The 13599-nt window shown below is 43.1% G+C and overlaps 1 protein-coding gene across 1 annotated transcript in view; it reads left to right on the top strand.

Moving 5' to 3' along the window:
* Nucleotides 1–13599, top strand: part of LOC134468200 (disks large-associated protein 2-like) — a 104361-nt gene that overhangs the window by 63519 nt on the left and 27243 nt on the right. The window contains exon 9 of the mRNA XM_063222139.1: nucleotides 30–249. Coding sequence (XP_063078209.1) covers nucleotides 30–249 — 220 coding nt within the window. The remainder of the gene's footprint in view (nucleotides 1–29; nucleotides 250–13599) is intronic.

The following is a 13599-nucleotide window of genomic DNA, read 5'->3' on the forward strand; positions in this document are numbered from 1 at the left end:
GGACTGCTATTCCTGTTTTTGTCTCTCAGGTGAGTGAGACTGAGATCAATGGCCAGTTTGAGTCAGTTTGCGAGTCCGTTTTTAGCGAGCTAGAGAGCCAGGCCATGGGTGCGCTGGACCTGACTGGCTCCTTCCGTACGCGGAGCCACAGTTACCTGCGTGCCATACAGGCCGGGTACTCCCAAGAGGACGACTGCTTGGCCTCTGTGACATCCTCCACTGTCACGTCAACGCTCAGATCCACAACAGGTAACAACACGCTGGGGCTTTCCACGCCCACGCCCCTTCTCGCCACCAAAGCACCAGAGATCTCCCCAATCTCACCCCTTCTCATTCCCAACCCCTTCCCTCCCCCAAGAGAATCAGACAATCGGCCAGCCAGGCAACAAGCCGTGAGAAGATTTTAAGTGATACCTGCTCACACCTGTGCTGTGCTGCACCCCCACAAGACACACACATAAACACATACTGTAAACGCACAATAAAGAGTAAATTCTGCAGTGCCAATTCAACACTTAGAGAGCAGAGCCAACAATATAGTAAGTGTTAAATTTGACTCTCTAAGTATTGAATTATTGTATCTCTGCCATCTTTACCACACACACACACACACACACACACACACACACACTCAAGCGCCCACAGACACACACACACACACACTTTTGCATCAGCAGGGGGAGACTCGTTGCCTGTTTCCGGATGCCTGCCTCCTATCTATGGATATCTTTGTCGGCTCCTGTCCGTCCGTGTTTTCATGTGTTTGTGTCTTACCCTGTGTGTGTCTAATCTGGGGATCTCTGTGTGTCTATAACTCAGGGCTCTGTTTGTGTGATGTGATGATGGGGAGTGGGTGGTTGGGGGTAGACAGGGATATGTATGTATGGGGTGGGGGTATAAAGGTAAATGAAGGGGCATGAGAGCAAAGGTAACAGGTAGGTCTTGGCAACAGAATACGGCGTGGCACTTGCTTGCGTGTCTTTGTGCGTGATCCATAACCATCATTCTTTACTGTGCCCTGCTTGGTTTTATGTGCTGGGAGGCATAGGGGGGAATAAAAACACAAACCAAACAACCTAACAACAAGCTAACACCATGAGATTGAGCCGTTTAAAAATAATTATAGTGCCACTAACTGATCACCGTACCTCAGATAATTAGCACAAACACTAAACTAGCAATCAGACAAAGGTAACAAAGCTACGTAGCATTATCTGCCAGGTAAAAACACAACAGTATAGTTACAAATGCTATACTATACTTGAACAATATTGTCAGCTTGGTTGTTGTTACAGAGACACAGCAAGATTTTCCGTTTCGGTAGAACTGAACAGAATTTATTCCTACAGCACAGGGGTGAATTTCTCAAAAGAGAAGTTGTTAGCCTGTTAGCAACTTCGGTAGTTGCCAATGGGAAAATGCATTGAAAACAGCAAAGTAGCTAATGTAGTAAGCAACTTTGGTTTTGAGAAACTCGCCCCAGCATAGCATGCAAAAGTTCAGTTTATGTAAACAGCAGGTAGTAATGGGCATGAATGTTAGTGCCATTAGTGATTCAGTCAGTGACACCACAACTCACTGTGTGCGCTTTCAGGGCACGCTGCATGACTACAATAATGCTTTTCAGACTGCACTTTATTTGTTGAAATTAGCTTAAAGTAGAACACTGACATTTTTTGTACATAGCCTCACATTTTTAGTTACACCATCGAATCATGTCAGGTAAAGCAAAAAACATTTAATGTCTTAAATGTAATGTCTTTACATGTCTTAAATAAAGGAAAACAAATGACTAGCATAATTGAACTATTAAGTGCATATTGGAGAACCTCACAAGTTTCAATACACTTTCAAATAGTTATTTTGTTATGTGATAATGATTGAATTATTAGGAAGGCCTTCTAATTGATGACTCTTTTATGTTTGGCCACAACTAGGGTTCCACTAAACCCCTTTGTATCCACTGAGTTTTCATTCAGAAAATACACAACAACGGTGCACCATTGAAAACTTTGAGAGACTTCAGTATCTGATCATTTGTGAGCAGTCGTGTGAAACGCTGTCTAATATTTAAAATATCTAATTTGTTGAAGAAAAACAAAGTGAGATGAGTCAAGATAAAGTATTTAAGTACCGTATTTTAAAATAACTGTTTTGCCTATATGCATAAATAATAAATACATGAGATTTCCTGTATAAGTTATAACTATTTGAGATTAAAATCAGGTGAATGTACATTTAATTAGTGTCTTACCAAACAACTCATGTCAAAATAAAATCAGCCTTAAAAAATGAGAAACCAGGTGTTTATTCTTTTCATTACCTTTTAATTGGTTATGCGAGTCTGAGCAAAATAATGCCAATAATTCCCAGTGAACAATTCTTCTGTGTGATGTGTGCCAATACCACCATGTAAGCTAATCTTATATCATCCATGCTTTGATGTTCTCATGCAGACTAAAAGCTATGAACCCTATTGAAATACTCGTAAATACTGACTAAAACTATGGATATTTGGAACTCTCATGGTTATTTGGCGTAACCTGTCCAATTGGACCCCAGCTAAAGTGCTTAGAGTTGAAAATCTTCGGTTGTAAATGTGAAGTGAGTTTTCTTGTCATGCCATTAGTGTCACATTTCCGTGTCTGGTTCTATTTGACGAGTGACATTCTTCAGTAACCTGTTGTGGACCCAAAACCTACACGAGGGTCAGGGAGAGTGCTTCAATCCCACAGTCCCACCTTTTGAGCTCTGTCACCTGGTAGACTGGTCCCTCACACTACATCCTTTACCCGCTGTAGATGTTGGTGGACTGGTCGTGTCACTTCAGTGCGTTTCATCTGGTAAAGTGCTTGACCTGAAGCTCCTTGCAGGAGGCATAGTCCTCAGAATGTCAAAAGAAGATGAAGGGGCTCATGAGTCTTGACCTCAAAGTTGATGCTGACAAAAGCTGACAAACCAAAAACTTGAGCGAAGAGAGGATATTTGACTGCCCTTACTCTTGATAATACCGTACACTGTTTAAGCTACAACAGTAGAGTCCCTAATATTTTTCCATGAGCATTTCACAAAGTCGTCCATGAGCACCCAGATGCAAGTCTGAGAATATACTCTTTGAGTGCAATTTTCATACAGACCAAGAGGCGGAGGCTAGCTGGTCCTCCAGTAGAGACGGGGGACGTGAGGCCATCTTCAAATCCATCAGGGAAACCAGGGGGAGAGAACAGCGGGGTTTTTTTTCAGGTGTCTGTCTCAGGTACTTTAATGTCAACACGCATACATATATCTATGTATATGTGTGTTTTTTTTCTCCACTGCCTTCTCATACAGCCTCAACAAAGAGAGAGAGATACCCATGTATAGACCCAATCCTTCTGAGATCTTTGAGCATAAACTCGACCATGAAAAATTCAAATACATGCAATCCTTCTATAAAAGGAAAACAACTCAGGACAAAACATTGATGAATTTGTTGAATTGTAGTATTTATGTCAGTAAATTTATGTTGCGATCATACAATGAGGGACTGTAGTCTTGCAGTGCACATGGGATTTCTGGCGATCCAACCTTTGCGCAAAAAACTCAACTCCAAAACAACAACATTGCTTTGACATTACCGAGAGTCTTGAGTAACAGATTCAGACTTGGTCATTACCATATCTGCACGAGTTTATTTTTTAGAGGATCTGCAAGAATATGGTTAATGTGTTAGCACTGTCAATGAGTCTCCATCACTTTGGGGTCCTCATAATATTAGCAGTTAGCAGTTACCTGTTAGCAGTATGCAACGACATTCACCTTACAGCTAATTTTCTTGGCAATGTTGATAGCCTAACGTAGTGTCTAAATTATATGATGTATTCTAGAATACAATTGATATCCCCCATGTTTTAAAACGTGATCAATTTATTGAGTCTATTGAGCTTGTTAAGGTGAATTTGTAATGAACATTAGTTAGCGTCATGCATTACAGTATCACTTCTCTTCTTACCTTGGCCTGTTGGTCTGGCCAGATGCAGTCCAAGCCTTACTCTCAGTTTTTACTTACTCAGTTATTTCTTTCCTTTGACCACTCTGCCTTGTGCCATGCGGAGCTGACCTAAAGACCAAATCAGCAGGTAGGACAGTGGGATTGCAGCCCTTTCCCTGGTATCTCCTTTAACCTCCCAAAACACAGTCCCCCCAAAAAAGCCCTCCAGCCTGTAACTCTACAAGTACAGTAGGTCTGTGTGCCCCGTGATTGCGGACCTGCGGATCTTGAAGATGTTCAATAGGGTTCATATCTACAACAGGAGCCGACGGCTTGTGATTTCACCTTTGCCTTTTCATCTCTCGCGCCTACAGCCACTAGACACTGGTTGCACCAGACCCAATTTTAAGAAATGCAGTGGAGAGTGCATGTCTGTACCGCATCATTGGCACTTGCCACCTTGCACTGGTCATGATAAAGCAGAGATTGACTTAGACCACCAATGGCCCAGGAGGATTGGGGATGTGCATGAGAGAAAGTCTCACTCAGCGGACAGATGAAAAGACATCGGGGTGTTGATGTTGTCATGTGAGAAGGCAGTGTGGAAAAAAGAACACCTTAAAGAAGCCTGAAGTGTGTGAGTTAAACAAACGTATGGCTACAAATGATTCACATCCCATCCCAAGCAACAAACAGCCAGGGAAACAAAAAAGATGAGTGATTAAGTAGGGAAAAAATTCACATGTGACATTCCTTTTCTCATTTTTTGTTGAATGATCAAATACCGGTACCAGGAATTTGAAGAGAGCCAAAAAGCCAAGTGTACACTGACAAATTATTGCTGATTCCCGGTTTATTAGCACAACGTTTTGACCATGCAGTCTGGTCTTCGTCAGGTGTATGACATGTGTCACATACACCTGACGAAGACCAGACTGCATGGTCGAAACGTTGTGTTAACAAACCGGGAGCAGCAACAGTGTGCAGACCTTCCTTCTTTTCATGTTTAATCGTGTTTAAGTCCGGCACCTGTTTAATCTGGATGTGCGCGCTCTCCAAAACGCTACTGTACACTGACAAATTAGCATTCTAGTTCACACGGAGAAATGGAAGATCTGTTCTGTACCTAAACTTGTTGCACAGGTCTCAGAGGTGGACAAAGTAAAAGTAGAAGCAAAAAACAAAGCCATAGTGTCTCCTTCCAACACAAGTAACTTCGCTGAATAACTGATCTAAAGTTACTATAGATCGATGTACCTGATTCTGCGCTGGTTAGATCAAATTTGGGGGGGGGGATTTTTTTCTTTTTTTTTCTGTAACAATAACGGCTAGCCATCTCATTAGGTACAATGGAATAATGGTGTGACTGCTATGCAATATCCTGACGAGGTAGTGTTGTACTCACAAGTGTAAAGAAATCTTGCACACTGTCCATTCCATCAACAGACTTTTATACAACGTTCTGGTCATCCGACCTTCTTCAGGTACAGAAAGAAAGAAGGTTGGATGACCAAAACGTTGTATTAAAGTTTGTTGGTGGAATGGACAGTGTGCGGGATTTCTTTACACTTGAATGACAACCCCACTGGGATAATATCCTACGCACCTACCCAACTACAGAGGTGTGCAAAAGCATCTTCTTGAACAGTGTTGTACTTACACCATAAATTTACCCCTACATTTACTTTGGCCACCTCTGACCGGCAGAAAAAAAAGATTCCTAAAAGAACCTTCAGTTACCAGTAGATTGTGGGGAAAAGTTATCTGAAGAACCTAGAATTTCCTCAGAGAACCTTTAGGGGTTCTTGCACAGTGGCAATCGAAGGGTTTCTTTAAAGAACCTTTGGGTGCATTTTGGGCTGAGTGTCCAAAACGTGCCATTAAAACTTTAAGGAGCATAGAACAATGAATCCTAGAATGATTGGCGCCATGGGCTACACTTCTTTTGGCACCCGCCCCCATGCGACCTCGCCACTTGCAAAATCGGTGTAAAAACACTACTGGTAAAAAACGCTAATAGCTAAACGCTAATTATTACAATAGTGTGGTAATTCGCCTTTGGCTAAGCCCCGCCCTCTTTAGTTAGGCCTACAGTTGCTAGGTCGGACAGATAAACTTTCAATGCTGAGATATCAACGTGATTTATGCAGTGACTGCAAATTGCAGCAGTTATTCACTCATAATAAATAAAAAACGCATTCATAGTATTGTGAATATAAGTATTTCATTTCTGAACGGTCATGCGATGCATCACAGCTGTTATGGGCTCTTCTATGGGTATCGATATTTGTAACCAGCACCATGGTAAGCTGAGCTCGCATATCTTTTGAGCCCTGACTCAAACTTGCTAGACGAAAACGAAATCACACAACTTAATGGCTGTAGTCATCTTCAAAGCTACCACAGCAATGTGTAACATTAACGTTTGGCGTTTATATCTTCAGTAGCTTAACAAAGTCACGTCCATCAGCTGCTAGTCAAAACACTCCTGCCGTGACCGATAGTTAACTTTGCTAGCGGTGTTTCTTCATTAATTAGGTCAGAAATCCAAAATCCTACTCTGAAACAGGTTCGTGGTTTGCTTACAACCTTACTGAAAAAGGACATGAATGAGATGGTGTCATGATCGGAGCACACAAAGTATGTTTTTGATCCGTGTGCTTTCTAGTCGAGTGTGAGGCTGCCGAGACCCTTCAAGGCAGACTATTCAGCTGCTAGTAATATTAGTCCGGTTTTAGGTAAAGAGGAAAGTGATTACCACCTGTTACATCGCGGGGAAACTTGGACATTTGTCACAAATACCCCAGGCACAATTTCCAATCATATTTTAATAATAATACGACAGTATCTCGCTAACTACTTGAAAACATGCGATTTCAGCATTGAGTTCAATGGAGCGCTGTCAAAACTGTCCGAGGTTTGTCCGAGGTCGTCCTTTTGCTGCGCTGTGATTGGTCAAAAACCACTTTAGGGCGGGCCTTAGCCAAAGGTGAATTGCACAGACATGAATATTTCCTTGCAGATAATGTTGCAAATATCCTCAACATTGTCGGGGCGGAATTTCACAATAGTGCCGCCCCTAGGACGGGCCCTGTAGGACAGTGTTGCAGCCTTTTATTATCTCCTTTCAGTTATCTTCTGTTTGGTCCAGCACCTGTGTTACTGATGTGTGCACATTATCTGCCTTCTTGCTTTGTTTAACTCACACACTACTGAGGAGGGGGTGGGGAGTAGAGTCTGTATCCATAAGTGAAGTCTGAAGTACTTGATTCGACACCTGTTGTCAGTGCAGTCTTTTCTGCCCCCATGTTCTCTCTCTTCCTTTCTTCCCTGTCTTGTTCCCTGTCTCCTGTTTTTCCACGCTCACACTTTCCTGTTCCCAGAGGGCTATGATGGCCTAGACGTCACGTCCCTGCTGAACGAGGACATCATCGAGGACGACGATGCTGCCAGCTCGTCGGCCTATCAGGAGCTAGAGAATTTGGAGCGCGAGCACGCTGCCCGCAGCCAGCACAGCACCAGCTCCACGGTTACCGCCATCTCCGTGCCGCCCACCTCCCCGCAGAGCTACCGGGTACCAATGCCAACCCGCCCCTCGCCCAGCGAGGCTGCCTCTGCTGCGCCCCAGGCCCTTCAGGCCTTCAAGGAGTCGGCGGGCGTGTTGGCAGCCTTCAACATGCAGTGGAAAGAGGAGATCTCCGCCATGCGCTACGAGCTGGCCGAACTGCGCAGAGATGTGTGCGGCGAACTCAAGACCTTCAACAGCAACTTCTTCAACTTCACGCAGTGCTACAACATGTGGACCATGTGCCGAGACGGCAGTGGCGAGGGCAGTGCGAGCAGCGGGGGCAGGAGTGGAGGCAGCAGCGGTATGGGGGCGGCCGCGGGTGGGCCGGGCGGGGAGCGGGTTTCCGTGGGAACGCAGGCGGGCTGCGGCCGGCCCGTGCGGCAGGACACGGTAGACGCATCGGTCATGTGTCAACCGGAGCCGCCGTCGGTGCTGTGCCAGCCTGAGCCATCCGCCTTCAGCATCCTGGAGCTCATGCGCCCGCCCCGCATCACCATCCCGCCAGAGCCCACCGTGCCCGAGCTGACGGTCACCTCGGCCAGCCCCACGTCCGCCAGCCCCACCAGCTCGCGCACGTCCGAGGACTCCACGTGGGACCCTCCCAAAAAGCAGCGGCACCACCACCATCGCCCTGAGCGCGCCGACGGGCGCCGGAGCACCAGCCTCGAGCTCTGGAGCCGCAAATACCCCAGTGGCCCCATGGCATACCTGTCCCTGTCCTTCTAACCAGGGTGACCAGCCAGCCAGCTAGGCCATTTGTGCTGTCATTGTAACAGGGAGAGAGAGAGAGAGAGAGAGAGAGAGAGAGAGAGAGAGAGAGAGAGAGAGAGAGAGAGAGAGACTCGGTCAGAGAGGGAGGGAGAGAGTGTGTAATAGCGCAAGAAAGGGAGAGAGTGTGCAACAGAGAGGGTAACAGAGAGGGAGAGCAGCAATTCCACAGCCTTCCTGCTTATCTGAATTGGGTGGAGCACCTTCGTCTTCATCTTCTTCTAAGGGATTTAGCCAAAACTGAAGCCTTGCTGACTGCTTGGAGGGAACGATACTTGGTTAAGTCCGACCACTCACTTTCATCCGAATGGAGGAGCCAGTACTCTGTCTGCCAGGGTCCTCAGGTTGCCTCACAGTAACGCTAAATGGACGCGCAGACACACACACACGTGAGCACACACACTCTACTGTTTCCCTGATGTGTCCCAAAGTAACTCAGCACAGCATACACATATGAAACTACATACAGCCACACATTTGCCACTGTTGTTTTGATTGTGTTCCACACTAGTAACCAGGTACAGCACACACACACACGCGCACACTCGCGCACATGCACACATACCTGCCAATGATTGTGTCCCATGCTAACTCAGCACATGTATACACAGCCACAAGGGAATACAAAACAGCCTGATAATTTACTGTCTGATAATCTTCCCAGTAACAAAAACAAACACTTACTCCTTGGCTTAGTTACTCAAAGCAAATAGACACACAGACGGACACACACACATACACACACACACACAAATAGACTCAAGTACAAATACATCACACACATCTCACATAAAAGAAATCACTACCCCAAGACATACTGCAAGTGTCACACATATGTGCACAAACATATGCTTGCACAACATTTGGCAAATAGTAGACGTCAGCACTTGAAGGTGCACTGTGTAATATTTTTAGTAGTTTATTTCCAGAATTCATGCTGCTGATTCACAAATGTTACCTTTTTCATGAATAATTTCATCACCATGTCACCATCTTACCACCATCAAATTCTAAGTATTCATTATGACTGGGAAAATTGCAGTTTCCACACACGAAAAGGTGGATCCGCAATTTTGAGTTTCCAAAATTTGAAATTTTTAACTGCAAAACATAGTGTACTAGTGGTCATGCTGGTAAATATTGGTTTATTATTCAGTAATTATTCATGGAAAGAGCACATTTGGAAACAGGCAGCACAGTTTCAATGAGCAGCATGGTTGCAATACCTACTCTGTCCACAATTCTATACAGTGCACCTTTAAACACTATACATATCCCAACCCCCTGCGCACATGCACACAACAGAGACATGAAGGCTAGCACAGAATAATAGCAAGTCTGACTGCACATCGTTCCTCTTAGCTGTGGTAATTATACAGGTGACTGACGTGCTGAATAAACAGAGATACAAGGCAACCTGTGTAACGTGGACACAGCTTCTGGAGGGATTCATGCGTCGCACGTTTGTTTATGCATTTAATATGTGCATGTCTCCAATCAGAGTTTCTTATTTTGTACCCCTCTCTCTCTCTCTCCCTCTCGCCGTCTATATATATATATATGTAAATATATACTATATATTTCCACTGAATTCTTTTGGAATGTGAATTTAGCAATGTGTGAAGCGATGTCACTAAAGACCATTTTCTGACAATGTAAGTTCAGTCTCCAAAAAGCTCCCCAATTCAATCAGAGAAGAGAGACAGATTATTCTTTCTTGTGTTCCATCTGTGTTCCATCTCTGGTGGACCTCAGAAGGTATCAGATCGTGGAATCGGAATCGGAATCACTGTGGTAATTTGGGAAGGGAAAGTATGAATGCAAGTCCTCCAAAAAAGTGTTTGTTTACAAGGTACTGTATGTGCACAAGGCCACTACATTTAGGTGAGTTTAGTTGTCTTAAGGGAAGGAACCTGAAGACAACAGTTATTAGGTTTATCAGATTAGCTCATCAAAGAACTAGTCTGTTGGTGTCAAAGAGAAGTCTCCTCACTTCCATTTGCACCATTGTCCTTGAAATTCCCTGCAAAGGTACATTCATTTAAAATGAATTATTAAAAAAGTGTGTTTACATTCTCATAAACACCCATTTAAAAGTGTTTTGAGGGCTATAGAAAATATCGATGTCATTCCTTCTTGGATAAGATGTCCATTACGTAATTTTGTACAAGCAAAACTGATTTACATGACTGATTATCAACAAAAAATGTCACTCTCATAAGCCAGTCCCTTTCAATCGTCTCAGTGTGACTTGTTAATGTGCATACCTTAGGTAGCTAGCCAGCCAACAGCAAGCTAGAACAGATTGACATGGTCACATCAGAGCAAATTATTTGCAAGTTAAGACTTGCCGTCTGTGTTTGCAACCTATTGTGTTAAAGAATACTCGTATGTGCGCAATGTGTGTGTGCCCGATGACATTTGCATGGAGAAAGACATTGCACAGATTGCAGAAGAGTCAGTATCAACTCAGAAAGTTAAAACCTCTGATATCTCTGCACCAGTTGATCCCAATAAGTTGCCAACACAAACCATCAAAAAGGATCTCGGCTAATTAGTGAGATCGCCTGTGTTGGGTATAGCTCTGAAGGCATACATGCACTGTACTGTGCATTGTAGGGTTTTTGTTCATGTTCTGCAGTTGGAAATTACACTCTTGTGATTCAGGGGTGAGCTAGCCTGGGCCTATTCATCTTCGCTATTCCTGTGACGCTACACAAAATTCCACGATCGAGTCAGTCTGGCCAAGTTGGCCAATGAAATTTGAGAAATTGTAATTGCTCGGTTGGGAGAGTTTAAAGTGATGGTTCGGAGTAGATTCACCTAGGGCCATTTGAACCATGACATCCAGCCAAGAAGCCCACCCGAAGTTTTTTCTACCTTGACAGAACATTAGCAGAGTTAACTAGTTATCCCGAATAGCTTAGTACAAGCGCTAATGGACCCTGTCAGTATCTCCAAAATGACAACACTAAAATCACATGCCATGACAGCAAACTTCTACAGTAGAACAAATATGGTCTGTACTCACAAAACGATACATTTGGAAGTTTGTACGTACTCCAGGAGTTCATTGTTATCAACACAAGCCTAATAGCTTCTCTTCTGCTAAAGCTGCGTCAAAATCGACCCTAAGGTGAATCTACTTCAAACCATCACTTAAAGGCAATTATGCACTAGTATTGTCATTGGCCCTGTTGTTAAATAATTCAGAAGAAAGAGTGGTCTGATCGACTGTAGCTTCAACAAGTAGCATTCGGAGACATTTCATAGATTCGAGTTAAGCCCGCCCCTGACAAATCCGTTTGTAATGGAACCTGAACGGATCAATGTAGCCAGGCTTGGTGTGAGCAGGTTTAGCACAGGTATCTGGACAGGGTAAGTAAGCTGTTTGAAAAGCACAAAAATGGAAAGCCATTGTGGCTTCCCTTCATTCTCAAAGTTCTTACATCCAACAGTTATTTACCCAGAGAGGCACAGACAGAAAAAGACAGAGAAAAAGAAAGATATGTATGTTTGTATGTTGGTTAAACTCACAGAACAGAGACTATAGGGTTGCCATAAGTATACATGTGGTACTACACACACATGCAGTACATTCAGTCAGCTTAGGCTACTTATCTGTTCAAAACATAGAAATAGGCAATTCGATTATAAATTATTAAACATGCTGATTACACATATTAACACTGCTTTTCCATCCAATCACTTCATGGAAAATATGATACAAGTAATCTTCAATCCGCTGAGTAAAGAGCACACATAGTGTTTCTCAAACATAGCATAGTGTTTCTCTTCCATTTACAATGTGGTATCTAGCCAAATTTGAAACCAAAAACACATACTATTCCGAATGTCCTATGTTGCATTGCGCCAGTGCTATTCATACTGTAGCCTATGTTTCCTGTGAGTTACTATAAATATATTCTTTCTTGTAGGATTAGCAACATTTCACAGATGCATGAGCCAGCTATGTGACCAACATTGCATAGTCATTACATGTGATGTGACTGCTAGTCTATGGAAAGCTTTCAGATTATTCGAAGGGTATAGGCCCTTCCTCGGATGTGTACCACTTCCATTGGTATTCTGGAGATTGTATAATTAGAAGCTGTCTAAGACATTAAATCCATATCTCTCATTTAGATGTACCGTACACAGACAACATGACCCTGCTCTTAACTTTTCAAAAAATTACCAAATATTTTTTTTCAATCTGTGCTGAAGCTGTGGTCAGTTATGAAGTAGACCATATACTGCCTTTGCTTTACGATGGCCTGTGCTTTATCTGCACATTCTTGAACAGAATTGCCACCGTAGCCAGTAATAGGGTAGGAGAGACAACGTTGTATTTTGTCATAGGGCCTACAAATGTTCAACAGCAAACATGTCTGTAGCACCATGACTATGTACAGAAGATGTACAGACATCTTATGACAGCAAATGAATTTGTTCGCCAGAAGTCTTCACCTCACATTAGATAACTAAAATATGTTACTCTGTGAACACAACCATGATTTTTTTACGAACTTGGTAAAACTCCATAGCCTAGGTAAAGCTCCTTATTTTTACATTCTAAATATTTCAAGTACATGTTCTAGTACACGTGCTATATCTATATATACAGTATAAAGAAAATCTATTATATACAAATAGTCACTATTTCAGAGAATATATAGATCTCCATCTAAATAATGTATTTTTTCCAAAACAGCTCTACAGACATTCCTGTTTGATGTTAGAAACTGTGACCATAGCAACGTAACTACTGACACATACTATGCACAGACTATCATTAGTCAGAAACACACACACACACACACACACACACACACACACACACACACACACACACACACACACACACACACACACACACACACTATGCATTCATGACCAGTTACATTACACCCTAAGCATGTCATACACATGATGTAGCTTTAATGTCAAATATCTTTAGATGCCATTGGCTCTTTTAGTGCTGCATTGGCTAACATGGACGTGACTCCCTGTGGCATTCGCACTCTTGAGAAATGCAGGATTTTGCGAACCAATCCAATTGGTCATCCAACTTTGACGACCACTACCAAATGGGTTTTGATATACAATATCAGGCTAACTGTACACACCAAACTCAGAATGGAGAGAAATAAAGGAAGTTGTTACCTTGACGTTGAGGCAAATGCTTAGGCGTTGGGAGCCATATTGGGCGTCAAAGACATTTATAGAGAAGCTAATGGTAATGAAATATGACATGGTTCAGCAGTAAACAAGATTGTCTTAACCTCCCAAA

This window comes from Engraulis encrasicolus, chromosome 18 (assembly GCF_034702125.1).
Source record: "Engraulis encrasicolus isolate BLACKSEA-1 chromosome 18, IST_EnEncr_1.0, whole genome shotgun sequence".
Taxonomy (NCBI): Eukaryota; Metazoa; Chordata; class Actinopteri; order Clupeiformes; family Engraulidae; genus Engraulis; species Engraulis encrasicolus.